Genomic DNA, 23,798 nt, shown 5'->3' with positions numbered 1-23,798 from the left:
TATCATTTTTTTAGTCACTTCACTGGAGCATGAAGTTTTAACGTTCGACATGTTGGTTATCTATTTACTCGATGCAACCTCATCTTTTTAGATTTTACCAAAATACAGGGGAATATGTTCTGTTTGGGGTGCACGTTCTATACTATAGGGACTGCAGAAAATGTATATTTTGGGGTTATAACTAATCTTCAGGCCCAAAATATGCATTAAAAAAAAAAGAAGTAAAAGCTCTGGCAGCAAAACGGTTTCGAGAATCCTAACACCCCCGACACCATCCCTCCTCCACCCAGTCACTGCAAAGTAAACCTTTGGTAGGGCTGAAGCTTGTCTGTGCCTTCCTGCATATTCCCTCGGCTGGGCCATAGGGCAAGGTAGAAGAGGCGGCTGTCTGGGGTGCTTCAGCAAGAAGGGGGTGCAAAAAGTTCAGGACCTGCAACCTATCCTACTGAAGTAGCCCACTGGTAGGTGTCATGCTTTGGCCTTTTCCGCCTTTAGTGCTGAAGGATCTTGTCCCAGCACCACGTATTCCTTTTGGCTAGTGATGCCAATGGCCCTATGGGTGAGGGGTGGGGCTTAACAGCTCCAATACTACCTGGAAGTGTTGTAACCATCTGGGATTTGACTGTAGGAGGAGAGTGTGGCAGGCTTCTGCCTGAGAATACTGCCCAGCAGCGTGCAGGAAAATGTAAATCCTGGCAGGAGTCTTCGTTCCAGTGAGTCACGACATGAAAACCCAATTCTTGAGACTCTGATATTGTAGCTGATCTAATCAACAAAACTTTTTTTTTTTTATTCGATACAGCCGACATCAATGCGAGCTATCCGCGCTCGCTATGACCCCTTCCTGCAGACACGGCATCGAGTGGAACAGGTACTGTATGTTGCTTTTTTTAATCTTTTTACCTTTAGGGATAAGCCCCTCCCCCATCATTCATTGATCTGGTAATAGATCCTCCATGGACACTATAGACCCCCTGGTGCCCAACCTGTTGCACTTTGGTACTTGTTGTGACCCTTTGGCACCAGCGGCCAGTAGCAGAGAGCATTTATTTGTAAAGGAGATGTAATGGCAGTGATCTCTAGCAGTTTGTTGTAACACATCCCCAGTCTCTAACCGTCTCCTGTAGCATGTCCCCAGCCTTCATCTACACTCTTAGCATGTCCACCTAATGTACTGACCACGTTAGGCAAGCATTGTGAGTAACCACATTTGACTTGCTAATCAGCCTTTTGAAGTCACCTGTGCAGCAGAGCTCAGACTAGGAGTAGGAGAAGCTGTGAAAAGAAGCTAATAAAGTGTGCAGTGGCCATGCTAATGGGAGGAGAGTGTTAGATAGATGAGCTCATTAGTCTTCTGCTTCTCCTTTCACTGTCCATTCACATGTTGCTTGTAAGTGTTGTAATTAAATAAAAATCAGTAACACAAGGATATAACTCACCCAAAAGGGGAGATCTCGAGGTTCTAGGATAGGTCACTGACTCACCATAAATTTAGGTGGTGGGATCCTCTGAAGCCAGGGTCATAGCAAAGAAAATCTTGTGGGGACCAAGTGAGGCCCCCCTAGAAAGCAGCTTAAAAGAGAACCAACCGCGGTGTAGCCAAACTAAACAACTTTGTTGAGATCGGAATGATGTAAAGTTAGGCCAAGTGGCCAACAATCCTCCAATCACCATTAAAATAAGGTTAGATAACGTTATCACCTTAAAATACAAGCCCGGCACCGCACATCCACTCACAAACGCTACAAGATAACTAGGTCTCATTAAGAGCATAGCATTTCAGGCCAATGATCTCCAGACTGGCAGTCAGTGGGTGCTGGTAGGCAGTATGCTGTCTTTTGCCTGCTACCCAATCAGCTGACACTCAGAGAGTGAGATAGTGAACGAGGTCTGAGAAAGGTGGCCCGATGGGATATAAAGCATCATAAATATGTGACCTATAAGTCAAAATCAATGTAAAATAATATGTAGCCACAATAGGGCCAGGTTAAGACAGTGTAGGCATATGGAAGTCCATGTCCAGCACCAGGCCATCAATGAGGGTTATATACCCCTGTACATGTAGGGTGGTGAGCTGACAACATAGAGTACTGGTAGACAGGACAGGCTGATAGAGCCCACAACCTGGGCTTAATAGTAATTTGTGAGCTGGATGAAGGTAACTCCAATAAATCCAGATGCAGCCAACACCCTAGGTATAGAACGCTGCGAGTCATTGAAACAACAGTATAGTGATTGAAGATCTTCTTCAGTAGGGTATAGGTAAGATGCAACCCTTGTAGTGTGGTGGAGCCAATGACCTTATGGTCTTGTGTAATAATGAAGATTTGCACAAATGGCAGTGTAGGCATATGGAAGTCCATGTCCAGCAACAGGGCATCAATGAGGGTTCTATACCCCTGTACATGTAGGGTGGTGAGCTGACAAAATAGAGTACTGGTAGATAGGACAAGCTGATAGAGCCCACAACCTGTGTAGTACTCTTGGCGATTTGTGCCTACCAAAGAACCGCGTCAATGTGGGCAGCGTCAATGAGATCTGGGCCATGCCCCCATTGGCGGCGATGTTCCTAGCGACGGTAGAACTTCGGATGGTGAAACCCCCCGCTTACCAACCACTTATGGATCTCCTAATAGAGCTATTGGTTGACAGCACGACACTTTGCTAGTTTTGGCTAGCAATATGGAGGCCGCTATTTGGTAGGCACAGATCGCCAATAGTACTACACATCCTCCAACTCATATCCCCAGAGTGGAGAACTGGACATCACTGAGGAGCGCTTGATCGGGCTTGTATTTTAAGGTGATAACGTTATCTAACTTTATTTTAATGGTGATTGGAGGATTGTTGGCCACTTCCAATGAGTGAATGAAATGGGAAGTGCCAGGGGCACTCAGGCTGGGGAGGATTTTGCATACTTTTAAAGGGTGTAGCAACTGAAAAAAAATCATGGTGTAACCCTGGAGCGGTGGTGGCTAGTAGGAAGAGGTCCACCCTCCTGGTGTTGAGTAGAAGACTCATCAAATGAAGCATGCATCTGGTGACCTGAGCCTTCATATCTCATGGGCCCCCCAGGTGCACCATCTGATCTTCTGAGCCACAACCTGTAACCACGACCAAATGTAACCACAGAGGGATCTCTGTGGTTCGGCCCCTGAATAGCACGGCTGTGCTCTGCCCCCTCCCCTGAGGAGTAATGCCCAAAAATTGCCATTGGTATGGAGAGCAGCCATTGGATAAACAGAGATTTATTCAACAAACTTGCCAGGAGTTCTTTAAATGGCACTAAAATATGAGCAGTAACAGGGGCACCTCTAGGAGAATCTGTAGGTCCACACGTGTATCCGCATTGACAGGTGATGCTCACCTCTTTATATGGCCGGAATCACACGTTGGTGTACCATGGTACCCAGGTTGGAGAGAAATGGTACTTAAACCATGTAGATCATTTCTCAAAGTGTCTTCACAGATGATGGTCATATTGTCAGATTAGGTGAAAATAACTTCTGCCACCTCCTCATCTGCCAGCAATATGGCTATCATCTGCGAAGACAATGAAAGAAATGTTCTGGACGTGGCCTGTGTGCCGTGATATGCTATTGTGGGATTTCAGCCATAAGAGGTAAGCATTATCTGTCCATGTGGATACACGTGAACCTACAGATACTTGGAGGTACCAGTTTCTTCCTGTATTTACTGGTACTTACAGACCGGAAAATTGTAACCAGTGCGTCCGCAAAAAATAGGGTAACAACTGCGCAACACTAAAAACCTAGGGGTGTGCTTTATAAAAAGTTTGCTTAACTGTTCCTCCATCGAAACTGCATGTTTTGTTCTATGTGCATTGGGAAAAATCGAATGTTCGCCAGTTATATTCCCATCTGTTCAAATGTGTGAATATGGAAAATACTGCATTATGGCCACTAGATGGAGCTGAGGCGTATAGGAAATAAGTAGATAATGGAGCAGAATCGAATGTTCTCCGGATATAGTCTGTGTAGCTCAAGTGTGTGAATGTGGAAATACTGCATTATGGCCACTAGATGGAGCTGAGGCATATAGGAAATAAGTAAATAATGGAGCAGAATCGAATGTTCTCCGGCTATAGTCTGTGTAGCTTGTGTGTGAATGTGGAAATACTGCATTACGGCCACTAGATGGAGCTGAGGCGTATAGGAAATAAGTAAATGGAGCAGAATCGAATGTTCTCTGGGTATAGTCTGTGTATCTCAAGTGCTTGAATGTGGAAATACTGCATTATGACCGCTCGATGGAGCTGAGGAGCATCAGAAATGAGTTAATAGTGGGGCAAAATTGAATATTCTCCGGCTATGTTCTCAACAGTTTGAATGTGAGAAATATTGCATTATGGCTTCTAGATAGAGGAGCACATGAAGTAAATAATGAAGTCATATTCTCTCAAGATCGAATGAGTGAATGGGAAAAATACCACATTATGGTCACTAGATGGAACTGAGGAGCTTAAGAAATCAGAAAATAATGGGGCACAATCGAACATTAAATGGCTATATTCTCAGTCGTGTCGATGTGAGTAATACCACATTATAGTCAATAGAAAGAGCTGAGGACCATTAGAAATAAACAGGGGAGCAAAGTCGAATGTTCCCTAGCTATATTCTCAGCAGTTTGAGTGTGTGAATGTGAGAAATACCACATTATGGTCATTCGATGGAGCTGAGTAGCATAAGAAAATAATGGGGCAAAATCAATGTCCTCCGGATCAATTCTCAGCCATTCGAATTTGTTACTGCGAGAAATGCCACATTATGGTCACTAGATGGCGCTGACTATCCTAAGAAAAGGATGCTCCTCCGCTCCATCTAGTGGCTATAAATTGGTATTTTCTGCACTCACAAATATTTATTCAGAATATAGCTGAAGAACGTTCCATTTTCGTTCTTTTTTTTTTTTTTTTTCTGCCAGAAAATCATGTTCCACGCCTGCTAATAATTTTTTTTAGTAATTATACTTATACACTGACTGCAATCCCGAGCGTACAGTCCCAATATCTGTAAGAGCAGGGTGGCCACATGGAATTCTGAAAAGTTCTAAACACAAGTAACCTGTTTCTGGGGCTAGCCTCCTTTCATCAGGGTTGAAATATAACATAAAAGGTGAAAAAAAAAATCTAACCTTCAAAGTGATGTAGAGAAGAATACATATCTTTTATACTTTCATTTTTAAATGTGCCTGGACGTCCTTAACATAATAATAAGAAGATTACTGGATTGATGAAATAGGAGAAAAAAACACAGAATTGGTGATATGACCAGACTAATTGTACTAATAAAGTTATAATATGGGCTGTATTGGGCCTATTACTGTCCATCTCATTAATAAAATGCTCTCAGGTCTGTCTGGACATTTGAAGATTTACAATGACCATTTTGTGCTTTGTCTCCTCACAGCTCAAGCAACTGGGGCACAGCGTGGACAAGGTGGAGTTCATTGTGATGGGGGGGACCTTCATGGCTCTGCCTGAGGACTACAGAGACTACTTCATCCGCAATCTCCACGACGCCTTGTCTGGGCACACTTCCAACAATGTTTCTGAGGCTGTGCGGTAAGACGGACTGAATGCAGCAGGAAAACTTTGCCAGAGTTCCTATATATTTTGTATTTAATTTTAGTCTTTTTTTTCTCCATTTTGTTTTCTCCTTGTCTCTCTTCTCTCCTGCTCTACTCCTCTCCTGCTCTACTACATCTCAGGGTTGGGCCTTAGTGTACAGAGCCTCTCAGGGTTGGGCCATACTGTACAGAACATCTCAGGGTTGGGCCATAGTGTACAGAACATCTTAGGGTTGGGTCTTAGTGTACAGAGCCTCTAAGGGTTGGGCCATACTGTACAGAACATCTCAGGGTTGGGCCTTAGTGTACAGAGCCTCTAAGGGTTAGGCCATACTGTACAGAACATGTCAGGGTTGGGCCTTAGTATACAGAGCCTCTAAGGCTTGGACCATAGTGTACAGAGCCTCTAGGGGTTGGGCCATAGTCTACAGAACATCTCAGGGTTGGGCCTTAGTGTACAGAGCCTCTAAGGGTTGGGCCATAGTCTACAGAACATCTCAGGGTTGGGCCTTAGTGTACAGAGCCTCTAGGGGTTGGGCCATACTGTACAGAACATCTCAGGGTTGGGCCTTAGTGTACAGAGCCTCTAAGGGTTGGACCATAGTGTACAGAGCCTTTAAGGGTTGGGCCATAGTGTACAGAACATCTCAGGGTTGGGCCATAGTGTACAGAGCCTCTAGGGGTTGGGCCATAGTCTACAGAACATCTCAGGGTTGGGCCTTAGTGTACAGAGCCTCTAAGGGTTGGGCCATAGTCTACAGAACATCTCAGGGTTGGGCCTTAGTGTACAGAGCCTCTAGGGGTTGGGCCATACTGTACAGAACATCTCAGGGTTGGGCCTTAGTGTACAGAGCCTCTAAGGGTTGGGCCTTAGTGTACAGAGCCTCTAAGGGTTGGACCATAGTGTACAGAGCCTTTAAGGGTTGGGCCATAGTGTACAGAACATCTCAGGGTTGGGCCATAGTGTACAGAGCCTCTAGGGGTTGGGCCATAGTCTACAGAACATCTCAGGGTTGGGCCTTAGTGTACAGAGCCTCTAAGGGTTGGGCCATACTGTACAGAACATCTCAGGGTTGGGCCTTCGTGTACAGAGCCTCTCAGGGTTGGGCCTTCGTGTACAGAGCCTCTCAGGGTTGAGCCATAGTGTACAAAGTCTCTCAGTGTTGGTTCATAGGGTAGGGAGGCTCTCAGGCTTGGTCTATAATGAATGCTAGTGTAGGTTGGCTTTCAGGTTGGTCTGTAGCACAGGTATCAAATTGGCAGCCCTCCAACTGTTGCAGAACTACAAGTCCCATGAGGCATTGCAAGGCTGAGAGTTACAGGTATGACACCCACAGGCAGAGGCATGATGAACCTTGTAGTTCTGCAACAGCTGGAGGGCCGTCCGTTTGACACTCCTGGTCTATAGTGACTGCTAGTGTAAAGAGGCTGTCAGGATTGGGTCACAGTGAAGGCTAGTATACAGAGGCTCTCAGGATTGGGCCGTAGTATGCAGAGGCTTCTGAGGGTTGGTCCATAGGGTAGGGAGCCTCTCGTGGTTGGGCTGGAGTGTAAGGAGGCTTTCAGGGTTGGGCTAGAATGTAGAGAGGCTTTCAGGGTTGGGTGAACGCTAGTGTGGGGAGTCTCTCAGGGTTTGGCCACAGTGTTATTTCATAGGCTAGGAAGGCTCTCGGGGTTGGGCGATAGTGAAGGGAGGCTCTTAAGATTGTCCAATCTTGTACAGAGCCTCGCAGGGTTGGGCTATAGTGTACAGAGCCTCTTAGGGTTGAGCCAATGTGTACAAATGCTCTGTGTTGGTTAGGGTAGGGAGGCTCTCAGGGTTGGTCTATAGTGAACGCTAGTGTAGGTAGGCTTTCAGTGACTGTATTCTATTGTGATTGCTAGTGTATAGTGGCTGTAAGGGTTGGGCCACAGTGAACGTTAGTGTAAGGAGGCTCTCAGGGTTGGGTCATAGTGTACGGAGATTTTCAAGTTTGGTCCATAGTGAAGGCTAGTGTAGGAAGACTCTCAGGGTTGGGCCATGGTAAATGCCAGAGTACAGAGTCTCTCAGGGTTGGGCCATAGTGTACAAAGGCTTCCAAGTTTGGTCCATAGTGAAGGCTAGTGTAGGAAGACTCTCAGGGTTGGGCCATGGTAAATGCCAGAGTACAGAGTCTCTCAGGGTTGGGCCATAGTGTACAAAGGCTTCCAAGTTTGGTCCATAGTGAAGGCTGGTGTAGGAAGGCTCTCTGGTTTGGGCCATGGTGAATGCCAGAGTACAGAGTCTCTCAGGGTTGGGCCATAGTGTACAAAGGCTTCCAAGTTTGGTCCATAGTGAAGGCTGGTGTAGGAAGGCTCTCTGGTTTGGGCCATGGTGAATGCCAGAGTACAGAGGCTCTCAGGGTTGGGCCATAGTGTATGGAGGCTTTCAAGTTTTTGGTCCATAGTGAAGGCTGGTGTAGGAAGGCTCTCGGGTTTGGGCCATGGTGAATACCAGAGTACAGAGGCTCTCAGGATTGGGCCATAGCGTACGGAGGCTTTCAGGTTTGGTGTTCATAGTGAAGGCTAGTGTAGGAAAGCTCTCAGGGTTGGGCCATGGTGAACACCAGAGTACAGAGTCTCTCAGGATTGGGCCATAGTGTACGGAGGCTTTCAAGTTTGGTGTCCATAGTGAAGGCTAGTGTAGGAAGGCTCTTAGGGTGCACTGATATGAATTCAGGGGAGACAGAGTTGAGTGCAAGCAGTCCCTGCTTTGTTTATCTAAGCCCCCATCCCCTCCCCTCCCCTCCCCACCCCATTGTATAGTAAAGTAGCCTGTGCTGAACCTTTGTTTTAAAGAAAAAGGGGAACTCCAGGTAAACCTCTAAGTACCCAAAGGACATATATATGGGAGCTGTTTTGCAAGGCTAAGGGTTTGCATGTTTGTTCATCCAGTCCTGATACACAGCTTTGCAGCACAGTCAGGTGGTTGACACTATTTATAGTTAGCGTTGCTTTAACCTCATTCAACCATTAAGCCAGCCGGGTTGTGTGAGCGCATTGCTGAATACCGGCTGGGGCGCATGCTCTCCAGCAAACGTCATCTAATCTCCATGTTATCCCCTGCAGCATGATTCCAGTGAGCTCCTCATGTGGCGTGGATTGATCTACATTCCCAAAGCTTGTGCTGTTCCTCACTCTGTTTTATGTCCAATCTTATTTAGCTTTCCAAGGTTTGCTTCTGATTGGCTCTGATCATTTTCATGCGTTTAAGGTTTGTTTACGATTGACGACAAAGAGCCTCAGTAGGTGTTTTTGGGGTTTCCTCCTTTGCATTAGACACTATGTTCCCAGTTCACTAGATCACTCTTTCAGCAGTGGACGGTCATTACGGCTGCACAGAACGGCATTGATGTAATGTGTCCTTTGATGCTCCAGCACAGTGAGACCAGGCCAGAGTGATGATGCACCTCCTCGGGGGCGGGTCCATGATGAGAGTTCAATTAACTCTGGGTGTCATTCAGCCTGGAAGACTGTGGACATCTAGTGGTGAAAAGCTAATACTGCAGGGGACAGATCTGGATTGAAGATGGCTATTGCAGTTAAAGCTGTCCTTTTTTTTTTTTTTTTTTTTTTTTTACACCCATGTACATAAACGGCCGGATGGGAGCAGTGCAGGAGCGGGTTGCCGTTCATAAACGGCGCCTGCATTTACAGCCTGTGCAGACAGAGCGGAACACCAATCGCTGTATGGGACCTCTGTGATCACGATTGGCCAGTCAATGATCACATGAAGATTAGTAAACAAGATTTCACTTCCTGACATCATTACTTACTACTAGTGAAATCTGTGAATGATCACAGAGGTCAGGCTATTCACAACAGCCTTGTACCTTGTGACAAGCTAGATTGTTTGTTTGTTTTTATTTATTTTTTCACAACAGCCTTGTACCTTGTGACAAGCTGTGACCAATCACAGCTCTCACAGTATTTCTCAATGGCTGCAAGAATGCAGTCAGAGAGAAGGAGAAATGATTGCTTTTACAACCTTTATGGGTATAAAAGCAATCAGTGTAAAAAAAAAAAAAAATCTTTATCACCCCCCACAAGTAGCACAGTGTCCTATGGTGACACTGTACTGGTAGGGTGACAGTATGTAAAAAAAAAAACAATATAAAAAATAAAACAAAAATGTACAAAACAAATGTGAAAAATTATAATTTTTGGTTATAAACTAATTTGGTTTTTTTTTTACTAAAAAGATAACTGAATAAATGTTGGCCAAGATTTATGAAGAAAGATTATTTATTTGCAAAATTTTATAAGAAAAACCTTTTTTCTAAAATTTTGGACTTTCATTGATATAGCAAAAAAAAAATCCCAGTGGTGAATAAAGTTTTATCTGTCTCAAAAAAATGCTAAAAAATTCATATGGGTACAGTGTTGCATGACCGCGCAATTGTCATTCAAAGTGTGATAGCACTGAAAGCTGAAAATTGGCCTGGACAGGAAGGGGGTGAAAGTGTCCGGACTGGAAGTGGTTAAACATGTCTTAAGGATGTTATATATTATTATAAAATAACTAGACTTTCTCTTTAATGTCTGTGTTCCCTTTCTGCAATTTGAGACATATTTAAATGCAGGGACATTGTGCAATGCTCGGAGTAGAGGCATCCTGGGTTGATTCTCACCTCATGGATTGTTTTCCATTAAGGAGGTTTTTTCTTCTCACTGTGCTTTCCAGAAAGGTTATTGTTGCTGATTGCCTAGCGGGATAACCATCTCTCTCATTGCTGAATGCGTTAACATTTCCTAGTTATTTTGTAATTTTACTTTTCTAGATATAAAACTAAGAGAACAGGTTTGCCACTTTGCAAAAATTGCATTCAGTTTCCACAATGTTTATCCGCGAGCTAAAAAAAAAAAAAAAGCGTGATCGTAATCTTCTGTAAAATAAAAAATATGTCCGTCCTCATATTGTCTTGGTTTGTAACCATATTAACTTACCGCCCCCCTTTTGGAGCAAAGCAATTTTATATTTCCACTATGGACCTGTTCATTTTAAGTAATGAGAACGTTATTGGCAAATAAAGTAATATATACATTTTTTATTTTATTATATTATTATAAACTTCCATTTAATTTTATTGTATTTATTAGATCAGAATATTTTTAACATTATTTATTTTATTTTTAATATGATGATTTAAAAATATTAATGATAATAAAAAAACTAAATAAAATGAAATGAAGTTAAAATTATTATTAAATAATTATTAGTAGAGTAGTATTAGTATCACTACTGCTATTGTAACTTAATTTAATGTATGTTTTATTAGATTGTTTGTTTTTATTTTTTTTTTAATTGTATGTACTTTTATTATAATTTTTGATGTTTGAAGAGGATGATGATGAGGATGATTGAAGAGGAGGAGGATGAGGATGATTGAAAAGGAGGATGATGAGGATGATTAAAAAGGAGGATGAGGAGGATGATTGAAGAGGAGGATGATGATTGAAGAGAATGATGATTTGAAGATGATGATGATTGAAGAAGATGATTGATTAATGATGGTGATGATTGATAATGCTGATGATGATTGAAGTAAATGATGATGATTGAAGATGATGATGATTGAAGGTGATGATGATTGAAGATGATGATTGAAGATGATGATGATAATTGATGATGAAGATGATAATTGAAGATGATGATGATGATTGATGATGAAGAAGATGATGATGATTGAAGAAAATGATGATGTTGATTGATGATGATTGAAGATGATTGATGATTGGAAGATGACTGAAGATGATGATGATGATTGAAGATGATAATGATTGAAGAAGATGATGATGGATGATGAAGATGATGATGATTGATGATAAAGAAGATTATGATGAGTGAAGATGATGGTGATTGAAGATAATGATTGAAGAAAATGATGATTGCAGATGATGATGATTGAAGAAAATGATGATTGCAGATGATGATTGCAGATGATGATGATTGAAGAGGATGATGATGATCGAAGAGGATGAGGAGGAGGATTGAACAGGAGGAGGATTGAACAGGAGGAGGATTGAACAGGAGGAGGATTGAACAGGAGGAGGATTGAACAGGAGGAGGATTGAACAGGAGGAGGATTGAACAGGAGGAGGATTGAACAGGAGGAGGATTGAACAGGAGGATGATTGAACAGGATGAGGAGGATGATTGATGAGGATGAGTGTGCTGATTGAAGAGGGTGAGGATTTGTGAGATGATTGAAGAGGGTGAGGAGGATGGATGATTGAAGATGGTGAGGAGGATGGATGATTGAAGATGGTGAGGAGGATGGATGAGTGAAGATGGTGAGGAGGATGGATGAGTGAAGAGGGTGAGGAGGATGGATGATTGTGGGGATTGAAGAGGATGATTGAAGAAAATGATGATGATTGAAGAGGATGAGGATAATGATTGAAGAGGAGGATGATTGATGAGGATGAGTGTGCTGATTGAAGAGGGTGAGGATTTGTGAGGTGATTGAAGAGGGTGAGGAGGATGGATGATTGAAGAGGGTGAGGAGGATGGATGATTGAAGAGGATGATGATGATGGATGATTGAAGATGAGGGTGATGGATAATTGAATAGGATGAGGATGGTGGATGATTGAGGATTATGATGATTGAAAAGAGGATGATGATTGATGATGATGATTGAAGATTAGGGTGATGATGTTGATGATTGAAGATGAGGGTGATGATGATGACTGAAGATGAGGATGATGTTTGAAGATGAGGGTGATGATGATTTGAAGATGAGGGTGATGATGATATAGTTTTAAATTGGAGACCATGGAGAATAGAATGGTGGTAGCTGCATTTTGTTTATGTCGCACAGTATTTGTGCAGCTATTAATCAATCATATAATTTCAAGAGAAAAATCTTGGAGTTTTAGCTGCTTTTGTTCATTTTCTAACAAAACCTGATTTGCTGCTGGCACTGTCCCCTTTTTCCAGTCTGAGTTCTGTTGTAGAAGGCATTACAGAAGGCCATCAAGGCAGATTCAGTGAATTACACTGGTGGGAGTTAAGAATAGATTTAATAAAGTTCTAATGAATACATAGCTGAATAAAGTTTTTTGTTTCTAATGCTTGCCTGGAGTTCTGCTGTAAAGCAAGCAACAATGTGAAAGTCTCATTAAAAGGTATTTGCAGGTAAACATTACCATAATGGTTCCTGATGCCATGGTCGCTGAAAAGTTCTGCAGTCTCTCTCTTTTTTTTTTTTTTTCTCTAATATTCATTCATTTTGTCCCTCCCGCCTCCATTTCTTGGTTGGCTGGACTCCAGCTAATGACCCGCTTAGCGGGGCTGCTGCTTTCTAGAGAAAATTATCACTTGAGTAATTGCTGCGTTTTTGCACGGACTACTTAGAAAATCCCAAGGTCTTTTATATTATTCTCTTCATATACACAAATAATGACTGCATTCAGTTTGCAAATTGCAAACTCCTGAATGCCAAGTGATGTCTGAAAACAGAAATGAAAGAACTCCGCAGAGCACTCTTTGTGTCTAGGATGTCCTTAACCACGTCACAAGTTTTCTACAGCTTGTACTGGGAAGGGAGCTGCTTCTGTGGAGCCCCTTTTCTGTAGCTGTAATACTTTTAGGGGCCTGTGTTTGTCCGTACTTCCTTTTCAGCATGTCAAGGTTGGCATTGCTAAATTCTCTACAATCTTGATGATGAGGATGGAATGATGAAGATGATTGATGGATTGATGACGACGAATGATGAGGAGTACCCAGCTTCCTCTGCAGAAAAAGTCAGTAGAGTAGCCTTGCAAGTCTTCTATGACTTCCTTGTTGAGATCCTCCAAGCTTGATTTTCTAACCATCTGCAGGGCCTTGTATTCCTACATGGCCAAATCCACTACTAAGCCTTCTTTGGCTTGAAGGTGAACCCCCACTTTGCAGAGTGAGAGGGGTTTCTGATGGCCTTTGTGGATGCTTAGAAGTCTTGTCCTCTCCTCACTTTCTAGCTTCTTATCTCCTGGTGTTTCCATGAGAAGGATCCTTTCTTTCATGCAGTTGGGTTTGTGTCAAGGTCCTACCTTTTCCCAGAGGTTATGTTACTAAATGTGCTGGCATCCATCTTGGATTTCTGCTGAGCATGGTGGGAATCCTTTATGCCTTCAGGTCTCTGTGGTCCATCCCCCAGGGGGGTGTGGCTGATGACATATAAGCCTGTGGTCCGCACATGCTCTTTGCACTTGTGTCTTGTGTCTTTGTGTTGCTATTACTCTGTTCTGACTCTCGTGACTCTCCTGGAATCTGACTCAGCTTGTGACTCGACTATTCTTTGTGTTCTCCTTTGATCTGACCCTCTGTTGCTGAACCCGGCTCGTGACCTGTGATTCTCGTCTGCTGTCCTGTACCGGTTTGTCCCGTTGTTGTTGACCCGGCCTGCCTGACTACTCTATTGTCTTTTCCACCAACTACATGCCATTGGCGGCGGCCATTACCGCAACTGAGGTGTCTCGGGGGCCGCAACCTGGTTCCTGGCTGCGTCAAGTCCATCCCCACCATCAGGGGCCCTGGTGAAGGGCAGCCTGGGACTTAGACTCCGCACCCTGAGGGACTTCAGTCTGTGGGTGGTGGTTGTCGTCAGCCAGTGCGTTACATTGTTTAGGCCTGCCTGTCCGTTCCTCAGCTCCTGCCCTGACATTTTGGGACTAAGGACCAGAAACCATTGACTTACCACTTTCTGATCAAGACTTTTATGCAAGGGGTCCCCATATGGTTCCCCCAGCCAAAGCCCTCCTTGGTGTGATGGTGAACCCACACTTTCCAGAGTGAGGAGGAAGTGTCTGGTGACCTTTGTGGACACTTTGGTCCTTGTCCTCTCCTCACTTTCTAACTTATCTACTGGTATTTTCATGGGATTCATTCAAATGGCACTAGGTGTACCCTTAAAACTTTGAGCAGTATGGAGACCTTCACACCTCTGAAAAATGATCAGAAATTGAAAATAAAACACTGTAATAGTTAAACTAAATAAGTGCATGCATATGCCCTATGAAGACCCTCACCCCTCGGAATTTTCATGGGATTGATCCTTTCTTTCCTGCAGTTGGGTCTTGGCCAGCTTTGGTACTTAGCACTAGAGACCATTGGCTTACCACTCTCTGATTAAGACTTTTGTACAAGGCATCCCCCATGTGACTCCCTCAGCCAAAGCTCCCCTTGGTGTGAAGGTGAACCCCTATTTTCTAGAGTGAGGGAGAATTCTGGTGACCTTTGTGGACACTTAGGCTTGGCTTGGCCAATGTCTGACTTTGTGGGTATATTCTGCAAGGACCCCTTTTTGGTCCTTCAAAGAAGAAGGTGTTGAGACCTAGGGCTTCCTTCCTAAGGTGGTGTCTGCTACAACCAGAACATGGTCCTTCCTTTTCTTTTTTGTGCCCAGCTCTGATTGATCAGGACATTTTTCTCTCTACTGTCTGGATATGGTTTGAGCTGTTCAAGTGTCTCTCTGTGCCACATCTTTCTTCTCTTTTTCATCATTCTGGATGAGCTCAGGAAAGACTCCTCTCATTTCACCTATTCTAGATGGTTTAGACAGGCCGTTTTGCAGTCCTATGGTCTCAAAGGTCGGGCTCTTTCCTTTTCATGTGTTAACATGCAGTAAGGCAGTCCATTTACATGAATGTACTGGGGACATACCAAAAATGTCCCAAAAAACAGACATTGCACCATTCTTTACAACTCAGCCCAGTAGTGCATTGCAGTGTATGCACATTAGAGCTACACATCAATGCGCAGGTCATCCTTGCTCGCTGGGGTGCTGTTCAAAATAATTGCGGTTGTATGCATGTTACCTCAACTCATCACAGTGGAAATGTTTTTTTTTAATTCTAAATTGTTCTATTGCAGTGCGTTAATGCATGTTATATCATCCGATTGATTATGATTGAGCTGGCAATTCACCATTAAAAAAAAATGAAATTTGCATGACCATGTCTCTGCACCAGCCCTTCAGTGCTCAAGGGGTTAACCAGACTGACATAGCTGCAATCTAAAACACATCAATGCGCAGGTCATCCTGGGTCAGCGCCCCACAAAAAAAAAACTGATCAGTTTAATTGATTTACTTTTAATTCATTATAAACTAGATAAACTTGGATGAAGGACAGAACAGGATTAGCCTCCATCGCTGTTTTGTCACGAGGTCTAATCTGCATTAACTGCTCCCGGTGACTCATCGGCTCCAACACAAAGTGCTGATTTGGGGGGGGGGGGAGAAGAGGGGGAAATGATTTATTTATCGCAGCTAATGTTATGTTTACCAGTACTGTTCTTCCAAACATGGAATTAAATGCAGTCTGAATGGCGTTAAGTGCTGTAATCTTTAATGATTACGGCTTGTGTTCATTGCTGTACGACTACAGAGGTGACTCGGGAACGTGGCGCATTTTGGATACCGTTGTGTATTGTTGTAGGGTTTATGGATCCCCCAAGGTGATGAGAGGTCTATTAAGGCAAAGGTATACTCAAATGGTAATTTAAGGTCTGTCAAAGGAACCCTGTCCGCAGACCATGTCAACTGTAATCTTCCCGTAAGGGTATGTGCGCATTTAAAATGTTATATGCACTTCATTTACCAGTAAAACCTCCCTTATGTAGACTTTCAGTAGCCCTGAGACTGCCTTGCTGCCTTGATTGCTAGTCTCACCAGATTTGGTGATGTCACTACTGTGCTGATCACTGTTTTCCTTTCTGGAGAGGAAGCTGTACCTGAGGACCTGCAGTGCAAGGACCTCCCTGCTTCAGTTTCATTCATTGCGTGGATCTGTGCTTCTCCCCCTCTATCATTACCTCCCACCAGTCAGCAGGGGGGCAGCTCTGATATTAGGATGCAAATCCCTACCTCTATCAAGATGGCTCCCCCAACACACGGATGCCATGCGGAATAAGGCATGATAAATTAGCCATTCTCAACCAAGGGTTTATGGAATCCTAGGGTCTCCCTGCTGCTGATCTCTTCTCTATTACTTACTGTGCCTTGGTCTGTCTTGCATCCCTGTATGGAAGCGGCCATCTTGGTAGGGATAGGGCTTTGCTTCTTTATGTCAGAGCTGCCCTCCTGATGACTGGTCGGGGGTAATGATAGAAGAATAGGAAGGAAAGATCCACACAGTGAATTAGAAGCATGGAGATCCTTGCAATTCCGGTCCTCAGATACAGCTTCCTCTCCTGCAAGAAAAACGGTGATTAGCACAATAGTGACATCACCGAATCTCACTCCAAATCTGGTGAGACTAGCAGTCAGAGGCAGCAGATCGGGGTTCACCAAGCTACAGCCTGTGGGCCAGATCCAGCCTGCTACAACCTGCAGCTAGGGTCAGTGGCAAATCCTCAGTGTGCACTGATTGAGGTTTAAGGCAGCCTATGGTCTCCTCTTCTGATGTAAGGGGGGACTTGTGGGGACCCTGATGTAAGGGGGGAATGAAGGGGATGCTGATGTAAGGGGATCTATGATAGGGATTTTGTTTGGCCTGAGCATGTTTGTAAAATATATGATGTTGCCCTTTTACTGAAAAGTTTAGAAACCCCTGCCTTAGATAATCTCACAGTTAATATATATAGCGATGAAGATATAGAACAGGAGTGCCTAGGCACAATTAACATTTCTAGATTTTTTTTTTTTGTGCTCGGTCCGATTACACTGTTCAACAAATTTTTATTTTTTGCCAGTTTTGGAAACAAAAGGATCCATTTCTTAATGAATTTCACATTCTGAGTTCAAATATAACAATGAAAATGTCAATTGGCTCTAGTTTTTCTGTAAACGGAAAGTTTTCTACTATAGGCGTAATGACTACATAATGCACAATAATTATATAGATAGATGTCTTTCCACAAATATAAAGCAAGTGATATTGACTACATAACAAAGCCTAAATGGCATAATATATTGCATAGGATTACCAAGAAAAATTATAGCCATAAGCTAAGTTGAATCATTTTAATACTTAGGATTCTCACTAGTTTTGTCTTCAGTTTGTGTCGGTTTTGCTTCTCTTGGCTTTTCTCTTGTATTCGAGGAAAGGGCTATCTCTTACAACTGCACGTGACTACACGCTTCAGGTTCTTCCTCACTTGACTCAACCACAAAGGATTCTGGTGCTTTAGGAATTGGTAGCCCCTCTCCATGAGGAACTGGACGTATTGCCGATGGAATATTTGGATAGTGCACAGATAACTTTTTCTTCTTATTTAGCCCTTTTACAATTGGAGGCACTATACAAAAGTAACAATTACTAACATGATCTGTTGGCTCTCTCCAAATCATTGGCACAGCGAAAGGCATAGATGCCTTTTTTCCATTCAACCATTGCTCCAGTGCCGTCCCACAAGAATTGCAGCATATATGTGGTGCCCAGCTCTTGTCCTGGTCTCCTATCTTGCAGCCAAAATACAAGTTGTAGGCTTTCTTAATAATTCCTGTTATCCTCCTTTTTTGTGAGATAAAAGTTATTTCACCGCAGATATAGCAGAAATTATCTGCTTTATTCACACAAGTTCGAGGCATTACTGAGTAGCCTATATAAGCATAAAACGAAATGTAAAGACGCTGTCGAACTACAATCAGCTACAGATACTGCAGCTTTTATGCAGTGAAGTGATGCAATTAAAGGCTAATATTGCATCATCTCAGTATACATGCAATTTTCTATTGGTCACCAGTATCAATTGCGCAATATGCAGCTGAAGTTGCATCATAATTTTGAATGGCTTACGTCATTAGATGGGTGAATATATCATGGAAACTAGAGCCAATCAACATTTTTTAGGGTCATTTTCGTTTTCAGCACCCCAAAATTATGTAAGATTAGCTAATTTTATGCCCAAAACTTTTTACCTGTTGAACAGTGTTATATAAAGTGAACTAAAATGTATAGTTCCCTGGAATACTTCCTATACAGTATGCCCTATTGTCTAAATCCGTTAATTTTTAGTCTCGTTTGTCTTATTTCCGGCTTGTTTCTGCCAGTATCTGAATTTTAGATTGCTTGTAGAAAATTGTTCCTTACAAAGCGGCGTTAACTTGACATGAAAATAATACATTATGAGGATGGGTTATTCTTCCCATGGTGTGACATTGACAGCCTCCTGCTTGTGTCCTATTGTACTTTTTTGTTCTCCATTAAACGTGTTAACGTATTGAGTTATTCAGACAAGTGATGGTTTATTGGAACAAGGGCCATTGTGAGGGATATAGATTTTTTTTTTCTTCCTCCAATGATCCATTTTGCACACTATAGAACATGAGCTCCAGTGACTTGGACATTCATTACCATATCCATTAGTAATACTCTACAGTGGTCTGGTGGTTTTGAGCTCCTGAGATTAGTGTGGATGCTTTGGGCTGAAATTGTATGGGCCAATGGACCAGTGTAAGTACGCAACGTAATGGACCAGTGTAAGCATGCAATGTAATGGGCCAATGGACCAGTGTAAGTATTCAACGTTAATGGATCAGTGTAAGGATGCAATGTAATGGGCCAATGGACCAGTGTAAGGATGCAATGTAATGGGCCAATGGACCAGTGTAAGGATGCAATGTAATGGGCCAATGGACCAGTGTAAGGATGCAATGTAATGGGCCAGTGGACCAGTGTAAGGATGCAATGTAATGGGCCAGTGGACCAGTGTAAGGATGCAATGTAATGGGCCAGTGGACCAGTGTAAGGATGCAATGTAATGGGCTAATGGACCAGTGTAAGGATGCAATGTAATGGGCCAATGGACCAGTGTAAGGATGCAATGTAATGGGCCAATGGACCAGTGTAAGGATGTAATGTAATAGGCCAATGGACCTGTGTAATAGACCAATGTAAGTATGTAATGGAATGGAACAGCACAATGAACCAATGTAAGTGCAAAGTAATGGACCATTTTAAGTGGCAGGACTGAGATCCGAACCCATGACCTTTGAACCACGTCCGGCAGTAGCTCTTCTTGCTAAGCCACCTGAGATGCTGGACATATTCCTGTTTGTTCCCTTGGACAATCTTGCCTTGACCTTGTTTCTGGTGAACCTTGAACTCCTTGCTCCTGGAGGGAGGAGTTGGAAAAGCAGAACTACCCCTTTTGGCTGAAGTTCTGCATTAAGCCATAGTATATAGGCCACTTCCCCAGTCTATAACTGGCCTTCACAGCAAGGAACAATTGGAAGGGCGACGCATGTCAAACAACAAAAGTTCCCAAAAGAAAAGTTCCCAGCTCAACTTGCCAGCCAGCTTGCAAACAAACCGAATTAACCTGTCTAACAATATGTGTTAAAAACAGGGGTTTAGTTAGCACACATTTGCAAATACATACGTAAGCTACAGAGCCACGGCCTGGCACCCCTTTATTCTGTAGTCCTAACTCTACAAATTTTGAGAGCCCCCATAGCAGATGCACATGTATTTAATGGATATGTATGCGGAAAGTAGTACAAGCGCCTAAGTATATAAGTAACAAGCTGCTATGCACAAAAAAGGTACCAATATCACCCTAAAAACAACAATGTATATATAAAGTGCAGCGCTCGATATTAAAACCAATATATGAATTGGAATGAAGATTGATCCTTAGTAAATTCTAGATATATAAATAAATAAAAGTTCAAAAACGAAGAAATAGTCCAGGAAATCAATATAAAGATAAAAGTGCTCAGGTGACATAGAAGTCCGGTATCCGTGTGGTAGTGATAAGGCAATGCGCACTCACCGGACGCGCATATTAAATGCGCTTTTGTGTATAAAAAAATCTAGATGTCATCTGATAGTGGGTGGTCCTCCCTCTGTTTGGTATGAGGCTGGTGGTCCTCTTCCCCTAGGGGTTCCCCTATGTGCTCCTGGTAGGTAGTATCCCTCTGGGTGAGCTGGGTTCCGCTATGTAGCAGTAATCCGTCCAGGGAATGTGTCTTTGGACCAAATCCATGGTGAAAAGACACCCCCTTTATTCTGTAGTCTAACTCTACAAATTTTGAGAGCCCCCATAGCAGACGCACATGTATTTAATGGATAGACCAAGGGCAGATGAACCTGAGGAAGCCTACCCCTCCTTAAAGGTACAGGAGCACCCCAGTTATAGACTGGGGCAGTGGCCATTTTTTGTACTGTTGAAATGTTGGAAAGGGGGCACACTGAACACCCTAGCTGCCATTGTGCTACATGCTGGGTGTCCGGTGCTCTCTTGTACCTTTTTTAAGGAGGGGTGGGCTCCCTCAGGTTCTCCTGCCCTTGGTCTATCCATTAAATACATGTGCCTCTACTATGGAGGCTCTCAAAATTTGTAAAGTTAGGACTACAGAATATCGAGGGTGCCGTGGCATGGCTCTCTAGCTTACGTATGTATTTGCAAATGTGTGCTAACTAAACCCCTGTTTTTAATACTGTTAGGTTAATTCAGTTTGTTTGCAAGCTGGCTGGCATGTTGAGCTGTGAACTTGTTGTTGTTTGACCTGCATTAAGCCATGCCTTTACACTTCCCCTTTGCCAGATTATTGTTCCAGCCAGTATCTTGCACCTTTGCGTATCTACAGCTGTCCTTTTCTCCACTACCACATATTTCTGGCCTTTGGCTTGTTCTTCTTCGACCATGCTTCCCCTTGATCCCAACCTGCAACCATTTGTTACCAACTTTTGGCTTGTTCTTGGACTACGTTTCAGCTTGATCCCAAATTTTTAAACTGTTTGTTACTGACCTTTTGGCTTATTACTGTCTACCTTTTGTGCTTGATCTCTACCTGCTATATCTGCTACTAGACCTGGCTTGCTCACCTCCTGGTGGGGCGATTCCGAGGACCATGACCTGGTACCAATAAACAACAAAACCCATTTCCACCATCAGGAGCTCTGGTGAATACCGGTTAGTGCTTTAACCCTACACCTTGGGTGAGCCAGCATCATCTGCCAGGGTGGTCTGCTTGAATACTTATCCTGTTGGGTGGTGGGAGCCTCTCTATTCCTTTCGCTATTGGTCTCTAAGCCTGAACCCCTGACCATGATAGTAAGTATGCAACGTAATTGACCAATGTAAGCGGCGTAATCCATACCTGTTGGACCAGTGAGGCAGCAGAGAAATACTGTAGTAGTCAATGCAAGACCAGCAATTGCTCTGGTCTTATGGGCTCTCTGCCATGCGGGTGTCCTTCTGCATAGTAAACACAAGAGGTTGCGCACTCAGCACGGGCACCATTCCCAGAATGCTTTGCAATTTTCTCAATGAAGTGTTCTCTGATTGGATGTGGTGGAGAGGTGGGGTGGTGATGCCACAATTTCCACCTCATCCAATCAGAGAACACCTTGTATTACTTGAAAAGAAGGAATATGTGCCCATGGCATGTCAGCGGCACTTTTGTGTTCACTATGCAGAAGAGAAGCTGCTTGGCACAGGAGCCAGAAGACTGTGACGATCACTGTAGTAGCCCAAGATACTACAATGATTTATCGCTTCCACAAAGGTTGATCAGGGATTGCATAAGTACACTTACATTTTCACAAGCTGGCCCATTGTAAGTATGCAGGATATATCACAGGACCTTGAAAACCGTGACAATCACTCTAATAGCGCCAGCTACTACAGTCTGTATCCCCAGCAGAGTATAAAATAGGTGTACTTACATTTTTCCAAGCTAGACCAATGATACCATGAGATAAAAACCACCTGTGACCCATTGAGGAGAATTACCTGCACTTCCTGTATGACAGACACAACAGGAAGTAAAAGAAAAGTCCAAGCCGTGACAAAGTGCTCTTTGAACCCCCAAAATGCGTTAGTTTTTATCATACAAGATTTTTAATAATATAAATTTGGAGTCTACACAGTCTGTTTCTGGCACTTAATCTTTTTGCACACCTAGCAATTAAAATCCCGAAGGTGGTCTATCCTTTCTACTTGGGTGTTATGTCCCCATGGAAACAGAGGAGTGCCACTGTTACCTGAGGAAGAGGTCCTTACCAGCCCGGAAACACAGTGTTGTTTGCTGGTGGTGAATAAATATCTTGTCCTTGTCCTTCTTTTATGGTGTGCTGATGATATCCTGTTTTTTTGATGGTGCCATCAGTCATTCCACAATTGCAGCTGCCAATACTCTGGCCTGAGGTTATATGGTGTACTGGATTACACAGTTGTGTGGCCTGGTGTTTGCATGAGTACCATACCACCTGTGTTGACACCACCAGGCTTGTCTCAGAAGAATGGCTTCACACCAACACGTTTTGGTCCATCCAGTGCTTCATCAGGGTAACAATGATTCTCCTGGGATGGGCATGGTCGTGTAGACATGTGGGTGGTAAAATGCTGGTGTGACATGATTGCATGCCCTGAAGTTCACATGGGCACCATACCACCTGTTCCTAGATGACCATGCCTGTGCCTGTCTCAGAAGAATCGCTTCACACCAACACATTTTGGTCCATCCAGTGCTTCATCAGGGTATACAATGATTCTCCTGGGATGGGAATGGTCGTGTAGACATGTGGGTGGTATAATGCCGGTGTGACATGATTGCACGCCCTGGAGTTCACTTGGGCACCATCCCACCTGTCTTTAGTTTACCATGCCTGTCTCGGAAGAATGACTCTTCTGCCTTTAGTTTCTCCTCAGAAAGCAGGAAGGGAGGGGGGTGGTGCTGGAGTCAAGACAGTGCTGGAGCCGTGACGGGAGCCAGGTAAGTGTTTTTTTTACCTTAATGCAGGAAATGCATTACGGTAAAAAAATGTTTAGACTTTAGTAGTACTTTAGCTCTGCAAGTGTAACACATATCATGCAAATACAAGAGACATTCATTTCTGTTATTTTTGAACACCTTATCTGTTTGACCTGGACTTATACTTTAAATGCTGGTTGTACAATACAGTGGGGAAAATAATTATTTGATCCCCTGCAGATTTTGTAAGTTTGCACACTTACAAAGAAATGAAGGGTCTATACTTTTTTTTCTATCATAGGTGTATTTTAAATGATAGAGTCAGAATATCAACCCCAGGATGTAGAATTTATATTGCCCGACGCCCGGGACATGTAGTTCCGGGCGTCGGGCAGGTAGTTTCTTTTAATCTTTTAGCCCTGCTGGGGACAAGCAGCAGGGTTCGCATGTCAGGTGGAAGCATTCGGGCAGCAGCGCTGCCGATGATTGCTTCCACACAGCACCAGCCTCCGCCCCCCCGTGTGAACCTCTCCCTGGGCTCCGCTTGCCCATCTGCGGGCC

The 23,798-nt window shown here is 43.4% G+C and overlaps 1 protein-coding gene across 1 annotated transcript in view; it reads left to right on the top strand.

Moving 5' to 3' along the window:
- Nucleotides 1-23,798, top strand: part of ELP3 (elongator acetyltransferase complex subunit 3) — a 206,939-nt gene that overhangs the window by 41,020 nt on the left and 142,121 nt on the right. Inside the window, exons 6-7 of the mRNA XM_089688175.1 lie at nt 803-871; nt 5,430-5,584. Of these exons, the coding sequence (XP_089544301.1) occupies nt 803-871; nt 5,430-5,584 (224 nt within the window). The remainder of the gene's footprint in view (nt 1-802; nt 872-5,429; nt 5,585-23,798) is intronic.

Source organism: Staurois parvus, unplaced genomic scaffold, assembly GCF_062004578.1.
Source record: "Staurois parvus isolate SC_StPar_1 unplaced genomic scaffold, SC_StPar_1.0 ptg000448l, whole genome shotgun sequence".
NCBI lineage: Eukaryota > Metazoa > Chordata > Amphibia > Anura > Ranidae > Staurois > Staurois parvus.
Note: the sequence above shows the minus strand (reverse complement) of the source record. Positions and strands in the feature narration are given on the sequence as shown.